Raw genomic sequence first — 22233 nt, 5'->3', positions numbered from 1 at the left:
GTCATAGGTTTGTATCTCGGTTGCAGGCTCAATCCCCGGCCCCAGGCAGGGCGAGTGCAGGAGGCAGCCAATCAGTCTGTCTCTCACATCGATGTTTCTCTCTGTCTCTCCTCCCTTCTACACTTCTAAAAATCAGTGGGGGAAAAAACCTCCAGTGAGGACTTAAAAAAAGGAAAAGAACTCGATATCCCATCATTCACTGACAATCACCATGAACATTCCCTTATATTTCCCTTTTATTTTCTACACATGTATTTTAACATAACTGGGATTTTATTGTCTTTATGATTTTGTGGGGGGTTTTTGCTTAACATTATAAATATTTTCCATATTACTAAAATGTATCTGTGGGTATCATCTTTCATCCTCTCATTACCATGATTGACCTGACCATTCTCTTACCTGCAACACATTTGCGTTCAGTTCAGTTTTTAACTGTTAAGAATAATACTTTATAGTTAATAATGCTGTGTGACCATTACTATGTAAATGTTTTCCAATTTCATATTAAATGCCCTCCCCATTTTAAAAATCAGAAGTAGGGTTTTCTCACCTAAAGAGGTGATACAGTTCCTTATGAAGCTCTGATCAGTATGCTAATTACTGCTACCGCTGTGGCACTTACTGGATGCCAAAGCACTGTTCCAAGCAGAGTACATATGTAGCTCACTTAATTCTCAAGTAGTCCTATCAGGCAGATACTATTGTCAGCATTTTATGGTTCGAGAAACTGAGGCACAGAGTAAGTAACTTGCCCAGGGTCTCAACTAGTAAGTGGCAGAGTGGGAATTTGAATGTGGGCAGTCTGGCTCCAGGGCTGTGCTCTCAACCATATTGTTTACTGCCTTTCTAGGGATTACTAGAAAAACCTGTAAGCCTACACAGATCATTTTTATTAGTTATTAATCTTTAATAGCATAAATAATACATGGCTGCATTCTCCAACAACACCAACCACTCTTGCCCCTCTCCTCCCCACCCCAGGTACCAATATGCCACATTGGTATGGGTCCTTCCAGGCTCTTTCTGTAAATTCATACCATATGTATTGTTTCTGCCCACAGAATTTCTGCAACACCCTGTTACCTGCACCAGGATTTATAATAGTGATACAGGTAGTGCTGACAAGTAGCAGGTGGTTAGTGGGTTATGTCTTCAGACTCTTATGAAAATGTTCTGCCCTGAGCCTGTTCTGTGCAGACCTATCAGAGGTGACTGCATTCCTCCCTTTAATGTTCACTGATTGTGACTTCATTCCTCTCACAGTGGGAGGGAGTGTGACTTGACCTCACAGGTGGTGGGGAGTCCGTGAGGCATGGAGAGAGATGCTCACTTCGTGCCAGCCCTGACACCGGGAAGTGTGGTGTGGTGATGCAGGGTCCTAGGCCCCATCCACGTATCTGTGTGAGGCTGTTAAAATGCACACAGGAATGAGTCCCTGAATCTTGCTTTCTTCACAGGTGCGTCTTGGCAGGTTTTTCTGTTTCATAAACCAGATTTTCTTCCATACTCCACTCAGCATACTTATCTCAGAGCATACTCATTTGCATTCTCATAGCAACAGCAGCATATTCTGGAAAACAAAATAGGATATGTATCAATGAAATTAAAATGGGGACCTCTTTAGTGACTTTACATTCTCTTCTTTCTGCTCTTCCTCCTCTCTCCTTCCTAACCACGGAGCGTTGCAGCTGGGAGGACCACAGAGGAGGTGGTTTGTTTCAGTTCCCAGATTTAGCACTTGGGGAAACTGAGGCCCCCAAAGAGAAGAATTGACTTGGCCAAGGTTAGCCAGATAGTGGTGGAACTAGGGCTTGAGTCTGACATTGTTGACTGACACACCAATGTGCTTTCTGCTGAAGACTTACTGGAATTTTCTTTTTAAAAACATTTCAGAACCAACTAGAAACAGCTCCACCCCACGAGTTAAAGAATACCTTCCAACTACTGCATGAGATATTGGTAAGTCCTACATGTTCTGATTTACTTGTATTTAGGCATGTGTTAGCCAGCATTGTTTATAAATTAAAAGTTGCCTGTCCTTGTATTGTTTTTCCATTCTTATCCTGCACTTACTAAATCCTCCTCATATCAGTCTTTTTTTGTGCAATACTGATTTACAGGTGAGCAGTAATAAAACCTTACCTTATAGGGGCTCGTGGTTTCGTGAGGGAGCTAGACAAGTACACAAGCAGTTGTCGTACAGAGAGCAGAGGAGCAGTGGATGGCTCTGCTGTGGCTAGGGGGCTGTGCTAAGCACAAGTATTACCTTGTTTAACCTCACAGTAACCTCAGGGAAATTGCTGGCTCTATATTTCACTCATATCTGAGGTACCCTTGATTGTCTTTATACTACTAGAAATATTTTTACAAGCCATGAAACTGAAGTGTAATTGACTATAGGATGCATCTCAATTTTGGATATATAAAAAATGGGGGAAACTCAGTTATAATCAACAAAGTACCGTATCACATTAGAAATTAGAACTTGGAGAAGTGGAGTGATTTGCCTAAGACCAACCTCTGATAAATCACAAAGCCAGGATCTGAGCCATGCAGTTAGCCCCTTCCCCCCACCAGACCCCTGGATTGATTGCTCAGTGAGCTGGAAGGAGGTGTGTGACTAGGAGTGGAGCTGAGTGGGACATGGGAAAGAAGCCCAAACCAGAGCATGCAAGGCTCAGGGACCAGTGAGGGGACCTCTTTCTATAGGCAGTGGCTGCACGCTGCAGCCTGGGGGCACGTCCTGTCCATTTGCCTGTTTTATACGGCCCATGTGGTTTTGTTTTCTGATTTCTAGATACAGCCTATCTTGAGAAAGCCGCTAACCTGGCCACATTGGTCCCATGTCCTGCAGGCCACCATCACCTAGAGCAGCAGCAGCCTGCCCTCTTTGCTGGAGCACAGGACCTCCAGTTCCCTGCTGCCCTCGCTGCTCCTTATTGTCTCTTACTTTGCCCATTTTGCTCATTTCTTGTCATCCTAGCCTCTAGACACTTAAGTTTGCAACCTCTGCTGTCAGTGACGGGCGCCATGGACAGGTTTTAAGCAGGAAAGTTCTGTGGCCTTATTTATGTTTTAGAAAGATGCCCTTGGCAGTTGCTTTGAAGGATGGACTGAAGGAGGAAGCAGGGTCAGTGCTGGAAGACTTACACAGAAGTGTATGACAGTAATCTGAGTGTGAAATAACAAGGCCTGTGCTGAGGCAAGACCAGCGTCGAAGGGGACAAAGGACATGTCAAGAGACGTTTTGGAAAGAAAATCAATAGAATTTGGGGACTGGTTGTGAGCTAGTGAGAAAGACTAGCTCAGAAGCTCCTTAAAGAGAGGGAGGAGGACAGGGTTCCCTTTAGGTCCCTAAGACTTGGTGTAGGCCTGTGGGCCTTGGCACAGGGTAGGCATTTAATCAGTGCTTCCAAATAAGGAATTACACCACGAATGCCATTTATAGAAAGCCTGGTCCTTTCTCCTGGTGCTTTTACAAACTTTGGAAGGTTTGCTCCTCAGAAGCAGGGCTGCATATTGTTCATCTGCTCAGCAACAGACCTGTCGAGTTGGCTGCACTGTGCACTATTGGGTGTGAGGCACTAGACCAGCGGTTCTCAACCTGTGGGTCGCGACCCCTTTGGCAGTCGAAAGACCCTTTCCCAGGGGTCGCCTAAGACCATCCTGCATATCAGATATTTACATTACGATTCATAACAGTAGCAACATTACAGTTATGAAGTAGCAACGAAAATAATTTTATGGTTGGCTCACAACATGAGGAACTGTATTTAAAGGGCCAGAAGGTTGAGAACCACTGCACTAGATGCACAGTGACAGTAAGACAGTTCCACCTGTGGACTTGCAGAGCCTGTGTTGTAGCAAAACTGACACAGTTTGGTAAACAGGTTAAACTGTAAACCTCTCACCCTCAGGATCATGAAATGTACGTCCTTATAACCCACAGAGAACGGTAGGTGTCGGTAAGAGCACATTGATAAGAAATAAATGGATCTTCAGATATTACTCAGTAGCTTTTTATCTGTAGTTTAAAATGGAAGATGTTGAGATATATGGCAGTGACATGATATTTGTATTGGGTTTTGTTAAGTTAGAACCCATTGAATTATTTTTTTTAAAAAGAGGCACCAGTGGCTATAACCTAAGTTCTTCTTTCATTTACCAACTTGTTTCCTTCCTCTCACAGGTCATTGAAGATCCCATACAAGTAGAGCGAGTCAAATTTGTGTTTGAGACAGAAAATGGACTACTAGGCAAGTATGCCCAGCCTTAACGGGAAGTGTCAGCAGTGAATGTGCAGGTAGCCAGTCTCCTCCCTAATGGGTCTGCCTCCTGCCTCCCCAGTCCATCTCCCACACCAACCCCGCGTCCCTGGCACACATCAGTGAGGAATCCAACAGAAGTCTGATTAAGGCATTGGGTTCCCTCATTTTGGTCGTGAGAATTAAAACCAGTGACCTGATCATCCTAGACACTCTCCTACCTTTAGTCAGTAAAGTGCAACTTGGGGTCCTTACTGGGTCCTTACTGCTGTGACTTTTCAACAAGTTTAAGGCACTTTCCAAGGCAAGAAACTTTCATTCCACCCTATAGCCATTGGAGTGGAAAACTAAAACCTCAGGCTCAGGATGTTGTCAAACTCAGGAAATGTGATTGTTTTTCGCCTGTGGTATAAATGCACCCAAATTTCTATTGACTGTTCATAAAAGGTTTTGGGCAGAGTTCTTCTTTTGAGAAGGCTGAAGTAGCTTTAGTGAGCAATTTCTTAGAAAAGGTTTGGTTAAAAATAGTCTTCTCCAACTCCCACCATCCACCTGTATTTCCAGTTAATCGGAGTCATTTCACATTCTGGTTATGTATTAAGAAAAGATTTAGGGCCTCCTTTATTTTAGAAAAGAAACGTAAGTTTAAAAAGTTCTGTAGCTGCAACGCTCTAGACCACCCCTTGGATGGTGGACTCTACTCAGAGCTTCCACCCAGGCTCTGAACTCCCAGACCAGGGGTACACCCCCCCGGAGCGGGGCCAAGTATTATTCATCTTTCAATCCCCAAAGCCCAGAGCAGGGACTCTTTGGTGAACTGAACTAAGACGGTAAGTTTCCATTTATCACACTAACAGTGTTCTAACTACTCTCTGTCAGCAGAGTGGTGGGCGGAAAAGCTTGGAGGTCTCTAGGTGAATAATCAGCCAATATAAATCTTAGCTCCATCTGTTTCTCCTAAAAGTCAAACTCGCACCACCGCGTATGTTTCTTGAATACTACTTAGTATTTCTACCCTTTAGAATTTAGGGGATCCTCTTGAGTCAGCACCATGCTTTTAATTTAGGTCTTTATCTGTTTGTCAGAGTAGATTGTTGTAAGTTTTCAGAACAGGAGACCCATTTTCATTTTAGTGGTTCATTGTTCAAATATTCTCTTCTCTCCCTTCAGCTCTGATGCACCACAGTAATCATGTGGATAGCAGTCGCTGCTACCAGTGTGTCAAATTTCTGGTAACTCTTGCTCAAAAGTAAGTATTGATTCAAAAATGAAGAGAGGAAGTGGTTACAAGTCAAATATGACCAGAAAAAAACCTGCCTTGTGTTAGTACCTGGAGAGTGTGCCTCAGTCAGGGCGTGATGGCTTGGATGGCACAGAAACCTATGCAGGTGATCTCAGAGAGATGTTAAGGGAAGTTAACACCTTTCGTACCGCTCAGGAGTTTTCTCGTGTTTCGCGCGCCATCTCTTAAGGACCGCTCACGAGTGTTCTCGTTTTTCACGCCCATGGAAAAAGGAGCGAATCTAGATACTTATGTAAATTTTGTTTGGTCCCTCTTCATAGAGGAAAATGTTTTATGCAGTACCATACATTAAAAAAGTACTAGGAGCTTTAATTGTTTAATTGTTTTTGTACATAAAAATGTTATAATTATTGAAAAATAACACCTAAAGTGCATTATGGTGATTTAAATAACGTGCAGTTTGCCCAAAAACGTGCGGTCCCTGGCGTATGTCTTAGAGATTTCTGTGTGGTACGCAATGTGTTAAAAGAGGAACAGACCTTACAGAGCCCGAGAGAAAAAGCTAACACACAATGCTTGTGCAGGAAGGGTGGGAATCAAGGTGGGTGAGCCTCCATTCGAGAGGCTTTCGTAGTGTAGCTATAGCTCTTTCAGCTCTAGGTCCCCACTTTCCTAACAGTCTCTCGAGACAGAGTCCTATTAGAGTTGCTTACACTTAATTCAGACACAGTGCTAAATACTTTGCCTGTATTCTCATTAGTCTTTGCAATAGCTGTGAGGTTACGGACTGTTGGATGTCCCACGTCACAGGTGCTGTCAGAGCTAGGCTGTCTGCTTCAAGCAAAGGTTCTTTTCTTTTTGCTTTAGTTGTGGTAAAATGTACATAACATAAAAGTTACCATTTTAACCATTTTTAGGTTAAGTTCAGTGGCACTAAGTACATTCACATTGTTGTGCAACAAACGCCACTATCCCATCTTCAGAGCTTTTTAATCTTCCTTCCCAAACTGAAACTCGATATCCATTAAACATTAAACAGTAACTCCCCATTCTTCCACCCTCTGGCCCCTGGAAAACATCATTCTACTTTCTCTATGAATTTGACTACTCTGGGTACCTCATATAAGTGGAATCATCCAGTATTTGTCCTTTTGACACTTAGCATGATGTCCTCAAGGATTTATCCATGTTGTAGCATGTCAGAATTTTCCCCCTTCTTAAGGCTAAATATTTCATTGTGTGGATAGACCACATTGTGCTTATCCATTCATCTGTCAGTAGACTCGAAATGCAAAGGTTCTCGATGTTACAAGCGACCTTAGTGGTTTGCTACGTTAGTTCCCTACTTAGTACAAGAGCAAACAAAAGATCAGAGTAACTGCAAGATGACCAGGGGTATTGAGCAGACTCCACTGCCATCTCTGAGTCTTACCTGATGGAGCCTTCTTCATAGCTTACTTTATTTTCCTCCAGATTTTTGCTGATTCTTAGGCATGGGTATTGCTGTCCCCGAACTTGTACCAAAATAAGAATGAGAAATCTGTTTGGCTTAATCTGCTGTATTTGAGCATCCTAAACAGATATTAATGAGAACCTCACTGAAATAATGCATGAACATACGTTTCCATATGACATAGCATTGTGGAAAGAGATGGCGATCATCCAGCCACAATTGTGCGTTCATTAATTAGGCTTGATATTGGCAGCATGTTATCGTTAAGTACTTGCCTAGGAATGGCATTTCCAAGTAGTGTTGGGGCCACATAGTATATCTGCTGCCAGCAGACAGTCCAGATTCCAGTGTCTATGTATACTTTCATATCCTTCACACATCTGTTTTATATACACTCACTAGTGGCAACATCACCATCAGCATTATCTTCAAATACGAAGGACAGCTTCCCAGAAAGTCAGATAAAAATAGAAAGAGAGAGGGTGGCTATAAGATCATGTTTAAATATAATATGCTTCCTTATTCAGGTCACAAATATTTAAGATTAATTTGATTCTAGCAAGAGGTCATTTATTAAATGCCCTATTTGCTGTGGGGGTTTTATTTTTCATTCTTCAATTTTGAATTTTAATAGAACTGAGTAGATGAGTTAGAGGTAGATGAGACTTTTCCACTACATACTTACCTTTCATTTCTTTTTGTATAAAGACAACTGAACTTTAGTGAAAGTAGCATTTGTGTTTCAAAATAAAAAGGGTGCTGCAAATTACATAAGTACCTCTGCAAAGAAAGCATTTGGCTAATAGAGATCTCCAATGGCCAGGTGTCCTGCTGCTAAAGAGTACTTCAAGGAGAACTCCCACCACTGGAGCTGGGCTGTGCAGTGGCTGCAGAAGAAGGTAATGCATTGTGAGCCTTCTGGTTCTGACGTAGGAACAGTAGGAGCACGTCTGTCAGGGAAGACTCTCAAACTTAATTTGAAACAGGTCTCAAAGTATTTTCAGTCTTCAAACCTTTTTTAGTACCGTGGATACCTATTTTTATGCTTTAAATTTGCGTCTTAATACATGCGTCTTAGCTTTATAGGTGAGAAAGTGGGGAAGATTGTGTAAGAAATAGAATTTTACGAGCTCTTGAGAGTGGAAGTGAAATTTTCCAGGAAAGACTCTCCTGATGTGCTAGAAGGGCTGGGTAGACATATATACTACTGTAGGTGCTTTATATTCTGCTATCTAATGGTAGAAATCGTGGGTTCATGTGGGCTTGTTTGTCACCTCTGATGCATTTCTGACCTCCTGTCTCAGATGTCAGAACATTATTGGACACCGCAAAGCAATGTCTCTAATGAAACATCAACTGGAAAGACTTTTCAGCGGACGATTTCAGCTCAGGTGAGGGTTCTTCTGATTTTGTGTGGCTTGAAATCCCTTAGGTAGGATTTTTAGTATGTTTCTCAGAAACAGCAGCCTCAGAGAAAAGAGGAGGTATAGGTTGAAAATGAGAAGGGGCAAAAGAAATGATTGAATTTCTATGAAAAGATAACACATTGGTGTGCAGTTCACAAATTATAGAAGGAAAGCCATATGGGTGGGTCAGTCCAGCCCCCACATGGCCCAGAAGTTGAGGGGTGCTCTGGGGGCTGCCATGAAAACACCACCCTTAAGGCTCCTGGTGCCTCTAAAGGTCAAAATGAAGGGTAGTCTTCCTTGGCAATGTCGCTGCCACTACCCACTCCCTGACCTTTCCTTCTGTTTGAATCCCCAAAGGACACACTAGCGTATGCCACCGCTTTGCTGAATGAGAAAGAACAGTCAGGGAGCAGCAACGGGTCGGAGAGCAGCCCCGCGAATGAGAACGGAGACAGGCACCTACAACAGGTATGTATGATGGTGTCCCCATGTGGAAGGGCAGCGCCCGCTCTGGAGTTTCCCAAAACCAATTTCATAAACAAGAGAAAAGGAGCCCCAGCTCCATCCTCAGTGCTCTCTGCGCAGGACCCACTCCCAGTGCCCACAGGGAGGAACAGTGCTACCATGTGGGAGGCATGCCAGGCTTTGACCTCAGGGTGTGGCTGGCTGTTCTAAGGAGGCCACAGCGGATTCGTTCCAGCTTGTCGGCCTCACTGCCGGCTGAGAACATCGCCTCCAGCCTTTGCTTTCACCAGCCTCCAGGAAGCATGGACCCTTGAGAGGAGGGGCCTCATGCCATTGAAATCTACCTACTTATTGGGGAGTCAAAGAACAATTGTACGCTGACTTTAAAAACCAACAACATTTCTAATACGAATTACTATAGTAAAAAGGGAATGAAATGTTTATTAAACATCTATGTGCAGAATAATGGAGCAGGTGTGAATGTGATGACGTGTCTGTGTCTTCCCTCCACTCTGACCTTCCAGAAGGGCAGTCCCCTTGTAGCTCCATAACAGGGTTTGGCAGAGGCCTCATTAAATGAATCCTGTGGATGTTGTAGAGTCTTTTTTCTTTTTAAGCTCTTGGATCCTCATTGACAATCTTGTGAGGTCACTGTTAGCCTGATTTTACCGAAGGGAAACTGAGGCTCGCCTACCTTATTGCAGAGAAAAAAAAAAGCTATCAGACAGGAACTCCTGCAGCTGCCGCTCCTAGCCTCACAGCCCCTCGAGCCCCTGTCCTCTGTCACGGGGAGGGCTCCCCACCCTGCCATTTTGCCAGAAACCCTGTATTCTGTCTTTTTCTCTGTCTTTGGTATCTTAAACCTCTTCCTCTCAGCAGATCCCTCCCAGTGGTGTTCCGATACACTTGTCTCCCATCCTTTTGAAAAAACTCTCCTCTTCCCTTTTATCCCTGCCCTTTTCCTCTTCTCTGTAGCCTCACTTCTCAAAAAAATAGTCAAAACTTAACTACCTTTAATTTCTAATCTCTCACTCACTCTTCAGCCTCTTCCTGCTCAGCAGCTGGGGTGACAAGCAGCCTCCATTTCCAGTCCTCATCTGAGCTGACCACTGAGCAGTATCTGGTGCCACTGACCAGGTCTTCCTTTCTAAACCACTCTCCTGTGGCTTCCATGGCACCGCCATCTGAGTTCTCCGCCAGCTTTTCGGGTGTTTCTTTCTCAGCCTCCTCCATGTCAGCCTCTTCCAGGCCACCAGGAAATGTCCCTCAGTTCTGTCCTCTTGCCCCTGCCCACAGCCCTGGCCGTGGTTCTTCCAAGTGCCAAATGCAAACATCCAGCCTGCCCACAGCTGGTCCTGCTCAGCCTCCTTACTCACACACAGCCCCTGCGTACAGGGCGGCTCAAGCTGCAGGCATTTTCACACTTTGTCATTGACCTTTGAAAGACCTCATCCATCTGTTCTGTCGTGTAAGCACCTTAGACTCCTGGGTCTCTGTAAAAATCTGCCTGTCGCCACTCTTGAGTCTCTCCTGCCTTCACTGAACCGTTCAGCAGCCTTCCACTGCTGTTAGGGTGGAGGCCGGATCCTCAGCAGTCCTCCTTGATTTGGCCCCTGCTTTCCTCTCCCTCTCATTTTCTGAGTTCTAGATACAATGGCCTTTCTGTTCATCAAGTGTACTTCTTCCTTCCACCCCTACTCACCCCTGTCTGACTCCCCCTCAGCGTACACGCCCCTCTGCAGGGAGACTCCCTGCTTCTCCCACCCCCAGCCCCAGCTAGATCAGTCTCAGACGCATACATGGTTACCATTCAGAACCCTTAGTGTACAGGGTGGGCGACAGTAGGTTTACAGTTCCTGTGGAATATAATAATAAATAATACAAGAGTAAACTTTTGCATATTCACAACTGTAAGCCTACCTTTTCTCCACCCTGTTTAAACCAAAGGCCACAGGATTGGTGAGGGGCAGAATTCAGGCCCAGGCGTGACCTAGAGCCATCTTTGACCATTAGGCACAGTTTCTAGCCCTGGATGTCGGGGCTCTAGTGCCTCTCCCTGGTTCAGCCCACAGGTCCGCAGAGTTCTAATAGGAGCTGTCTGCGCCATTGTGTGGCAGCATTGCGGCTGGGCTAGGCGCTGGCTTGTTTCAGTGACCACATGAGAACATAGAAATTTAAGTTTTGCATAATCTGCTGCAAATATAAGGTGTTATAGCTTTGTTGTATTGCCCTTTGGTAAACATTATGTTGTTAAATGAGGACATGTTTAAACTACAGAACACAGTCAGCATAAAATAACCTTTTCTCTAACTTCTCAATGGGTGAATTTCCTTTTCTTCCTCTAAGGGTTCAGAATCGCCTATGATGATTGGCGAGTTAAGAAGTGACCTTGACGACGTGGATCCCTAGAGGAGCGTGTCCAGCACACGATGGGGAGTCACATCGCAGTTACTGGATGCTTAGCACCTGTTTGAAACCAGAATCGCACCTTGAACCCTTTAGAAGAACCTGGAAGTGGGCAGGAAGAGCCTGCCACGGCCTGAGGAGCGTGTGTGAGGAAAGCGCTGTGGCCAGGAGTGGGGCTCTTTTGAGGGGGAGAGCGCCGGCCTGTGGATCAGCTGCCCCGAGGCAGATCCGCATGTGGGTTAACATTTCTGTGGCGATTTTACAAAATAAACTGTGACAGACTTTTGTTACATGAACATACAACAGTGAGTGAGGGTAAAGCTGTGGCTTTCTCTACGATACTATAGAAGAAATTCTTTTCGTTTTTATTTTTATTTTTTTAAAGAAATCTGCCTTTAGCTGTGTGGGGCAAATTTTTAATCTTGTAGTAACATTGATTAGGGATATCAAATTTAAGGTTATGTAAAGATATGTGATAAAATTCCTTTCATTGTAAAATAGTAAAGAATTCAGTTTACACAGACCTTTGTATTTAATATGTCTCCCTATTTGTACAGAATTGCAGCTGGGTTTGGATGAGAGCCCTGGGCTTAAACTTGGATCTTGATGAAATGTTACCAGGATTGAAAATTGGGAGGTTATTAAGCTATTCAAGGCCTTTTTCCTGATATAACTGAAGTGCTGTTCCCCAGGGCACATTCTTGACATCAGTCACTAAAGAAATCGTAAGTTATTCCCAAAATAAAATTTAAAAACAGCAAAATAAGAAGCACTTTAAGGTATAATTTTATTGAGTTTAACTTCATGAAATCATCTTTTTAATGCTTGGAGACATATTGAATAAACTAGTCTTAAATCATGTGATCTGCAATCATTTATTTGCTTTGGATTAAAACAGTTACTGAAACCCTGGGTACTGGTTGTATATGAAGTTAAATATTTGAATTGAGGAATCTTTGTGAGTTTCTAATCATTTTAATGCAGACAAGGAATTTGAGACTTTGTTTCTCTTCAACTTGAGTGATTAACACTGAAAAGATAGGAGCAGGTTTTATTTTCCCAGAAATAACTAGGAAGCAGTTGAATAAGCATCATTTAGTTGGAATTCCCAAGTTTAACAACATTTGGGTGCCAGCTCCTTTGTCCCAGGGTGGGGTTGCATATTTAACATTCTATATATTTTGTACATTTTGTATTTTGAGTTGCTACACAGATTTTCCAATCCTGTTTTGCCTTTAGTTACATGTTCTACCTTGTTTTCAACTCACCATGCGCAGAACTAGGGGAGCCTTAGGAAGCGCCAGGTTGCCGCTGTTAGATTTGCCAAGTCAGAGAGGTGTGTCCAGCCCCAAGTGCCTTTGGTGGCTTCTGCATCATGTGACACGTGGCTGGACAGTCAGCTCTTCACTCTGCACTGTCAGCCCCAGTCATGGCACTGTGGCCGACGGAGGTACTGTGCAGCCAGGCCAGTGGTTGACCCTGCACCTGCCTAAAGCTGCTGCTGACAGCCGGTAGATGGAGGAGCTGGCTTTTAAGAGCAGAACTGTGCCCTCCCATGGCTGGCTTGGCTCAGTAGATAGAGCGTCAGCCTGCGGACTGACAGCCTGCGGACTGAAGTGTCCCAGGTTCGATTCCGGCCAAGGGCACATACCTGGGTTGCGGGCTCGATCCCCAGTAGGGGGCGTGCAGGAGGCAGCCGATCGGTGATTCTCTCTCATTATTGATGTTTCTATCTCTCTCTCCTCCCTTCCTCTCCGAAATCAATAAAGAAATATATTTAAAAAAAAAAAAAAAAGAACTGTGCCCTCAGAAAAATGGTCAGAGGCAGTTTTATATGGTTCTGATGTTCTTGCAATTTTGAATGTGATGTTTTAAAACTGATTTTGAGTATGTGACTGTTCCATACCCTACTGTCTTCCTTACCCTGCCCTCCCCCTTCTCCACCGCCATCCTCACAGAAAGACTGTGGGACATGACATTGACATGCCGGTGGTGAGATGTATGGTGACATCATCGCCGGCAGCTGCACTCAGGAGCCCAAATTCAGGAGTGAAATCGCCACTTCTAGTCCCTTATTTCCTATGGAAACAACGCCTTCCGCACCCCAGCACCTGCTGTCCTCACTGTAAAGCTTCGTCAGGACCGCATCAAGATCATGTCACACGCTCTGTTAATTTTGCTCTTGTTGCTGCAATGACTGCCCCTTCACGTAGCCAGTAACCACTTGATTGCCAACGGCTGCAGCCTGCAAACCTGCTGATGACTTTTTTAATATACAACAAAGCGACAATGTGACAGGCTACCTTGGAAGAGTTGTCGTTTTTATTGCCAACTTTTTTGGATGAAGACGTTTTTATAAATCTTTCAAAAAGTAGGAATTGCACAACTGACTCAATGCTGTGTGTCCTCAAGAAGCTCCCCTGGCGAGGCCCACTGTTGATGCTGCGTCCACCAGAGGCATTCTGGGAGGAAAACAGATGAGCATCCCAGCGGGATGCCCGTGGCTTCCCTCAAGGTCCCTGGCAGCAAGGACGAGTTGTAGGACCTGGAGGCCATGTCCTGGCAATTGCCCTGTCTTGCCCCCCTCACCCCCTGCTAACATTGAGGTGTGTGCAGTTACCTTCTGAGCTGGAACCAGCAGACTGGAATTGTCCTCTGCTACCTCCTGTGTACAGGATCTTGTTTATAAATTTCAAAAGGAAGTAGATGAACAGGGAAGAATCTTCTAAGTGTGGCTCATGAGTGGCAGAGTTCTTAGCTTCTAAGGGTATAAAATAAATTTTTCAAAAATGGAGAGCTGGAGTCTCACTGGCCTCTTTCTGCGCATGTCAGAGAACAACGCGGGGAGGGCAGGGGCCTGGTGTAAACTGCCGCGATTCCTTCCGTACTTCCTCCTGGCAGTGTGAGTAGGTCCACTCTGGCATCATGGGGGAGTGAAGGAATCAGGAGGGAGCCCAAGCTTTTCTAAGCCTTGGCCTCTCTCCTCTGGCCACTTTAGGGTTCTGAAAGCTTGGGGAAGCATGCTGAACTTGGGCTGAGGCTGACAGACGTCTCCCCATAGCTTTCAGGTCTCAGGTGGTCCCAGCAGAAATGTCCTTGGTCAAGCGGGTTTCCTGCTGGACCCACAGTCTGTCTCACTCCTAAAGCCCCGTGTTTGCACACATGTTCCCCTCTCCTGGGTGTTGGCTGCTCCAGATCTTCCTCTTCTGTGGCCACGCCCAGTGCTCCCCACTGCCTACATCTGCAAGAACCAACCGTTTCCTTCTGTGATCTCAGGCGGTCAGGGTGTAACTACCCAGCCAACTGGCACTTGGTTCTGTGCCATCTAGGGGGGTGGGGGGCTCTCTACACAACAGAAAGAGCTACCAACACCGGAGATAAAGTTCTTTCCTGGCACACAGGCCATTGGCATCTGACAGCTCTCAAATACTTTCCATGATGTGAATTGTCAGAAACTAGTTTGGGAGGATTTTTCCTTTGCAGGCAGATTCCCTTATTTACTAGAGGCCCGGTGCACGAAGTTCACACATGGGAGGGGGGGATGGTCCCCTCAGCCCAGCCTGCACCCTCTCCAATCCGGGATCCCTCTCACAATCCTGTACCGCTGACTCCTAATCACTCGCCTGCCGGCCTGGTCACCCCCAGCTACCCCCCTCTGCCGGCCTGGTTGTCCCTAATTGCCCCCCCCCAACCAGCCTGGTTGCCCCCAACTGCCCCCCCCCCCCCCCCGCCGCCAGCCTGGTCACCCTTCACGGCCCCCCCACCAGCCTGGTTGCCCCACGCAGCCTGCTGTTCAATTGTTTGGTTGTCCCTCACTAACCCCCCTGCCGGCCTGGTCATAGGCAGCCATCTTGTGAGGGTGTGAGGGTTAATTTGCATATTACCTCTATTATATAGGATGGTAGGGGCTCTTTAGAGGTAGGCCTTGTTCAAGTCCACTTATATTCACCAACCTGTGGAGAGGGGAGGCACGGTAGGTTCCACATTGAATGGGATGATTCTCCTTTGACAACTGGAAAGTTCTGAGACTGTTCTTAATTTCTAATCATAAAAAGTGATCATGGACATAGTACAACTCGTTACACAAGCATCAGGCACTCATACAACTAACTTATCCCATGCACACTGACTGCCAGGTGCTGGGGAGCGGAGAATGAGAAGGACACGGGGAACCCAGGGCTCAGGGGTGCATACGGACGACAGGGCATCTAGAACGCTATCGGGCACGTTACCAAGCATGCCACGGTCAGGGGGGCATCCTGGGAGCGGAGGGGCATGCCAAGGTCAGGGGTTCCAGCCTCAAAGCCCAGAGGGAGAGGCAGAGCCTTCGGGCTGTGGGAGTGGGTGGGAGGGAGAGGACTGTGGCAGGGTCGCCATTTACTGGGCCGGGGAGGTGCGGCCAGGAGACGCTCAGTGGGCAGCTGCGGGGCTCTGGTCGCCTGTTTGAGCCATTCACCAGACCTGACGCCGCACCAGGTGACCCGAGTTCAGGGAGACGCTGGGCTGGGTGTGGTCAGCATATGGATGATATGCAAAGCTGATGACCCGGAGGCCACCAAGGGCGCGTGACCAGGAGGAGGAGGTAACCAACTGCATCACCTGTGGCCACAGGCCAAGTAAGGAGAGGGTGGACACTGACCTAGCAGGTCCAAGGACAGGGCCCGGGGATCAGATTTAGCAATGGAGAGACCACGGGAAGGTCTGGTTGAAGAGCATTCCAGAGAGAATGCAGGAAGAGGAACTGAAGATGGCCATCAAGGAGACAGAAATGTTCCTATAAAGGGAGCAAAGATAATGGGTTGTGTCCAGAGGGAGCCTGAGGCCAAGAGAGTGTCCCCTTGATGAGGGATCCTAGACTCTAGGACCTAGAGCAAGCCTGGGGGTGACGGGACGGCGCAGTGGGGAGAGGAAAGCTGCAGGAGGGGAGACTGTCTCGGAAGGCGAGAGGGACGCTGTCTGGTGCATATGTGGAGGGTTTGTCCCTGCGATGGGCCCAGACACTTCATCCTTACAACAGGTGGAGGTAGAGGGGGGCCGAGTGCAGGTAGCTGTGCTATTGGCAGTTAGACAGACATGAGCAGAGCAAGGACGATGGGCCAGGCACAGAAACTCCCCGGGGCACAAAGCCCTGGGTGCCTAGCAAGGGGCAAAACGGGGAAAATAAGGACCTCGCGCCCCCCCCCCCCACTCCCACGTAACCTTTCCTTCCCTAACCTTTTCCTCCCTAAAGATAACTCATCCTGGACAGTGTTGCTCAGTGGTAGCCAGTACACGGAAGGGTCGCAGGTTCAATACCCGGTCAAAGGCACACACCTGGGTTGCAGGTTCTATCCCTGCTCCAGTGGGGGCATGTGCTGGAGGCAACCATTCGATATGTCTCTCTCACAATGATGTTTCTCCCTTCCTCCCTCTCTTTCTTCCTCCCTCTGCCCCTACCACTCTCTCAAAAAAATCAGTGGAAAAATCTCCTGGGGTGAGGATTAACAACAACAACAAAAATAGTAACATCTAGGCCTCAGTTGTATTTCAGCTCCGGGCCCAGAAAAACAGCAGAACCAGGTGGGCGACGCCAGGACCAGCTGCAATAACTAATGACCCGCTGCCCTGTGTGACCAATCAAATCAGTGGCGATCAGGACCCTGAGGGAGCACAGCTGGGAAAGCTGGTGAATATTCTATTGGACGCTCCCCTACAATTGCCACCTGCAGGAGCAAGATAAATACTCTCAGGATGACGGACCCAGCATACGCTCTCCCCCAGGGGGGCACGCCAGTGCCGTTCCCATCCCCCTTCTTCCCTCAGAGGGACCCCATGAAACTTGCAACCAGGGGAGCAATGGGCAGCAGCAGCTCATCCCAGGCTCACCCCTGAACCTGTCTCTAAGGCCCCCTTTTCTCTGACTTCCCAGTGAGCCAGAGCCGCCCAGCCTAGTTGCTTCTCCTGTTGCTTCTCCCAGCCGTGGGCAAACTACGGCCCGTGGGCCGGATCCGGCCCATTTGAAATGAATAAAACTATTGAAATAAAAGACCGTACCCTTTTATGTAATGATGTTTACTTTGAATTTATATTAGTTCACACAAACACTCCATCCATGCTTTTGTTCCGGCCCTCCAGTCCAGTTTAAGAACCCATTGTGGCCCTCGAGTCAAAAGGTTTGCTCACCCCTGTCTAAGCCCTCCCAGGTTTCACTGTCCTAAGTGTGTTTTTGCTGCTGCCAGTAAGTCCTTGCTTGCTTTCCTATACTTGTCTCTTGATTGAAATCTTTCCTTCAAGAACCGAAGTCTCATTGTCTCGCCGAGTGGATGTGGAGCGGGAGCGGCTGGAGGCTGTTAATTCTCTAACTCACCTTGAGATATGAAGCAAGGCATCCGCTGGAAGGCAGGATGGGGGAGGTTTCAGAGGTTTGAGGAGAAAGGAGTAGACCCGATAGCGTCATCTTTGGGGGTTAGGGGCATGGGCTCCAGGGGCAGGTCACTCAGTCTCCTCTGTGTTTCCATTTCCTCGTCTGTAAAATAATCAAGACTGAAGTAAGCCGAGAAGAGCGAGGGGCTCGGGAAAAGCGCGGGTTTGTAGACAGCCTCAGGTGAGACTGGACAGCATGCCTGACTCCCTGGTGCCGAGCAGAGCGGGCGGGCAGGCGGGTGTGAGCGGCTGGGCTTCTCCCCGTGGAGCAGGATAACAGTGGGCAGGGACCTCGAGGGCAGGGGCGAGGGGTGGGCACCAGGCTGCACCCAGGAGTCAGGTGGGTAGAGGTGAGACGTGTGGGGAGGTGAGCAAGAGCCGGAGGTGAAGGCAGCACCCTCAGTGTAGGTGTGGTAGGTGCTGATGAAGAATGTGGGAGTTGGGGTGTGGGGCTGGGTTGGAAAAAGGGAAGTGGGTGTTTGAAATCGTGGTTCTGGAGGAGATTAAGCTACAGGCGGCAACAGGTCAAGAGTATGATGCGTGGGGGGCGGGATGGGGCTGAGAAAAGTGGAGGCAAGGTCTTTGGAGGTGGAGGAAATGGGAGTGCAGAACGTGGAGCAGGAGAAAGTGACCGTGGCTAGGCCTCCCGTTCACAGGGGCTGTAACCTGAGGGCGGGAGCTTCCGCATCGAGAGAACGTATGGGAGACAGAAGGACAGGGACCTGCAAGAGGCAGTGAGGAGCGGGGAGGCCCTACTGCACCTCGGGCCCAGTGCAGGGCTGTGGGAGGCAGGCAGTAAGGAAGAAGTGTGCTTGGGGGACGGGAGACTTGGAGCAAGAAGGGAAAGGAATATTCTGAGAGGTGTTTGAAGACAAAGGTATTTCCGAAGATAGACTGGGACGTTGAGGACAGTGAGGGTTTCGGGAAGAAAGGAAGGAACGAGGAGATGGGCCCAGGGAACAAGGCCTCTCCCAGGAGTTTCCAGCAGCTCGGGCGCCGGGGCCATGCCCAGCTGGGCCAGCAGAGGGCACCCAGTGCATGGCCTGAGAACCCAGGATCTAACCATCCAGACCAGACAGAGCCCAGCAGTCACTGGTGGCTGCTCTCCTCCTGGGACAAATGAGACCCTGCCCTGTCCTTGGAGAGCAGACAGGGAGACAGTCTTTATGGTGAAGGGGGCAGAGGTGATCATACAAGGAAGGAAGGAAGGGAACGTGCGGTGGGAGCCCAGTTGATGGGCCCTGGATCCAGGCAGGAAGCAATTCCGGATTTATGGCACAGCTGAAATGGGTGACATGTCCAGGAAGTAGTGATGGCGCAGCTGGGATGTTAGGGGGGAGGCTGGTTTCTGTCTCCTGAGCCCCCTCCCGGTGGGTAGGGCTCCTGGGAGGTTCTGAACAAGAGAGGGTCATGGCCAGAGCACCAGCTTTCACCAGCCCCACGGGCCCCACTCAGGAGCCACTCCCATGGCCCAACTCAGGACTTACTCCAGACCCGCCCCACCCACAGCCTCTCTTCCCAGGGCCCGTTGCCTGTGCCACTTCATGGAGAAAGTGGAGGCCAATGGCACCCACCTCAGGCTTTGCCTGTCCACCAGGCACCTGCTCTCTCCCTGCTGGCTTAGAGGGAGGGGACGTCCAGCAGGCTGAGGGCCCGGCCTCTCCCCCAGCTTCCTCCAGGAACTGTTCATGGACATTCTGTCTATACCCACCGAAGCCCGCTGTCCCCTTCTCCTGCCAGCCTCTGAGCACACTCAGCTCTCTTCCACCCTAAAAATGAAGATAAAGCAGAACAAAAGTCCCCATTGCCGTCTTCCATGTGCTGGGTCCACTTCCAGACACTGGGTAACATCAAAATAAGCAAACTCCAGCCTTCACCAGCCCTCACATTGTACAGTAAAGCATATGAACAAGTCAAGTTTGCAGCATGTGAGCTGGTAACAGGAGTTGGGGAGAAAACTGAAAAGGGAAGGGGGGTCCCTCTGGCCAGTGTTGTTCAGTAGTGAGGGCATCGGCCCCAGGTACTGAAGGGTCTCAGATTCGATTCCCTGGGCATGTGCCTGCGTTGCAGTTTGTTCCCCACCCCCAGTCAGGGCACTTTCCAGAGGCAACTGTAGATGTGTCTCTCCCTCCCTTCCTCCCTTCCTTCCACTCTCACTGAAAAGCAATGGAAAAAATATCCTCAGGTGAGGGTTAAAAAAAAAAAGTTAAAAAAGAGAAGGGAAGTGGGTGGAGTGCTACGCTTCGGGGTGTAGGGGAAGATCCAGCTCCTACGGCTACTGCTGGGGCTCAGGCCACACCTCCGCCAACCCCACCACCCTGACCACTTCCTCAGTCCTGCTGTGTTTCTCCCAGAGTGGCCCAGGGACCCCCTGCAGCAGAGCTGTGGGGTGGGGGTGGGGAACCGGCCTGTGAGAAGCGCAGAGGCCTCCCACTGGCCTGAAATCCAGGAATCGGCACCTCATAAGCTCCGGGAGGTGCTGGGACAGTCCAAAGTGGGGAGCCCCAGACTTAGCCCATGCAAATGGGGCACTGCTTGGACTAGTCAATGCCCAACTCCACTCTGCAGCCACCAGGCTCCCAGGCCCAAGCTCCTCACATGCTATTCCCTTCTGGAGTGCCCTTCCCAGCATCTTCACCTGATAACTCCTACACATCCTTGGAACCTGCCACCGAGTCGCCTCCTCCAGGAAGTACTCCCAGGACAGACAGGCCTGGGCAGCAGATGAGACAGGACCTGGGGCTGGGATCCAGAACACAGTTCTAATCCCAGCTCTGCCACTGAACCCATGGTGTGACCCTGGGCAAGTCCCTGCCCCTCTCTAAGCCTCATCAGTAAAATGGTGACAGTAATTCTGGCCTTTCCAAGAAGATGTGGGACCAAATGAGAGGACAGTTCTGAAAATGCTTTACGTTCTCAGAGCACAAGCAATGGGAGAGACTCGCGCATGCAGGGAGAGGAGGGATGGGAGCGTAAGGGGTCAGATGGCAGCCACACTCCACACAAACACCCAATGGTATCACCACGCTGGAAACTTGGATCCAAAGACCCCAAAGGCATGCACCCAATTTGCACGAAGTGCCCCGAGGTCTAGGGTACAAGGAAAGAATCCGGCAGCAGCCTCAGGGCCCCTGGCAGGTGTGGGTGGCGACCAGGAGGAATGTGCCATTGGCAGCTTGCAGGGTCGCTAGGCCTCACCTATGGCCGAAATATTTCCACCACTTCCTGGTCAGGGTGTTAATGGTGCAGGGAAGGCAGCCATCTGAGCTTGGGAGAAGGGCCAGAAGCCCTGGGACCCAGCCCAGCCATAGCCTCCCTAACCGCGTTCCCAGGCCTCACACCAGCCCTGTGAGGCGGGCAGACGGGGCTGCTGTCCTGTTGTAAGGATGAGGAAGCTGAGGCGGGAGTAGAGCCCACAGAGAATAAGGGCAGGGTCTTGCCCTAGTTGGTTTGGCTCAATGGATAGAGCGTCAGCCTTCGGACTGAAGGGTCCTGGGTTCGATACTGGTCAAGGGCACATGCCTGGGTTGCGGGCTCAATCCCTAGTAGGGGGCGCACAGGAGGCAGTCGATCAATGATTCTCTCATCATTGATGTTTCTATCTCTCCCGCTCCCTTCCTCTCTGAAATCGATAAAAATAAAAAAGAATAAGGGCAGGGTCTGGACCCCTACCCCAGGCAGGGAAGAGCAAAGGTGCTCCCTGGGAGGGGGTGGGCGGCATTGACTGGCACCTGTTATTTCTATGGGAAAACCGAGGCTCAGGCAGATGGCTTGGGCATCATCATTCAGAGAGAAGGAGGCCCAAGGGAGGAGGAGGCAGGAAAGGGAGAGAGACAAGAAACTGGAGTCACTGGGGACAGCAAGCTGCCCAGACCGGCCTCCCTGCTCTAAAGGCACAGGAAGGGGTGACATAGCGATCCCCAGGTTCCTCATGGGAGTGAGCGCTGGCATGAACCACGGTGATGCCCAGGCTCCCCGCCCCTTAAGGGGTCCTGTCCTGGTGCCGCCTCTGCCCGCTCCTCCCAGGCCATGCTTCTCTGGTCCTGTCTGGTGGCACTGCCACCGGCGAACATCAGATCAGCTAACGTGCCAGTGGCTAAGAATGGCACCCGGCACCCGGGAGGATTCTGGCTGTGACAGCCTGTGTCCCCTCAGCGCGGGGGCGGGGCCGCTGCCTGGTGAGAGTCAGCACCGTCCTGGAGTCATTGCCCCTCCGTCCCCTGCCGCCTTCTTCCCTCTCCTCTGCTTCCCCAGGGTCACTTTCACGGAGGTAATCCCGGGTTTGTTGTGAGAAGAGATGGCAGCGTTGCTTGTTATAAACCTGTGTTTACGGCCAATACAGGTGCTGCCCAACCGTCAGCGCCACCTGCAGACCCTGCAGCTGCCCGCTGTCCTGGGGCCTCAGGCCCGCACCCCCAGATCATCCTGGCGCACGCACGCAGCCCTTCCTCCGGTCATCTGGTCATCTGCCCTGAGAACCAGCTTGGCAGAGCGGCTGAAGGCAGAGGCCGGGAGGCCTGACCTCAGGGTGTGAGGCCCCGCGTCCTGGGAGCTGAGGGGCATGCCAAGGTCAGGGGGGCATCCTGG

The 22233-nt window shown here is 49.1% G+C and overlaps 1 protein-coding gene across 11 annotated transcripts in view; it reads left to right on the top strand.

The window, feature by feature from the left end:
* Positions 1-14038, top strand: part of USP24 (ubiquitin specific peptidase 24) — a 130659-nt gene extending 116621 nt beyond the window's left edge. For 7 of the 11 annotated variants that reach the window (XM_036351661.1, XM_036351665.1, XM_036351664.1 and 4 more), the window contains 7 exons: positions 1897-1962; positions 4193-4259; positions 5439-5517; positions 7788-7863; positions 8269-8355; positions 8731-8841; positions 11185-12105. In XM_036351661.1, coding sequence (XP_036207554.1) covers positions 1897-1962; positions 4193-4259; positions 5439-5517; positions 7788-7863; positions 8269-8355; positions 8731-8841; positions 11185-11247 — 549 coding nt within the window. In that variant the 3' untranslated portion in view covers positions 11248-12105. Of the gene's footprint in view, positions 1-1896; positions 1963-4192; positions 4260-5438; positions 5518-7787; positions 7864-8268; positions 8356-8730; positions 8842-11184; positions 12106-13202 lie in introns of those variants that run through there. The other 4 variants (XR_004974275.1, XR_004974276.1, XR_004974277.1 and 1 more) reach the window with 4 other exon arrangements.
* The last annotated feature ends 8195 nt before the right edge of the window (positions 14039-22233 follow it).

The sequence above is a fragment of the Myotis myotis genome, unplaced genomic scaffold (genome assembly GCF_014108235.1).
Source record: "Myotis myotis isolate mMyoMyo1 unplaced genomic scaffold, mMyoMyo1.p scaffold_m19_p_2, whole genome shotgun sequence".
Taxonomy (NCBI): Eukaryota; Metazoa; Chordata; class Mammalia; order Chiroptera; family Vespertilionidae; genus Myotis; species Myotis myotis.
Note: the sequence above shows the minus strand (reverse complement) of the source record. Positions and strands in the feature narration are given on the sequence as shown.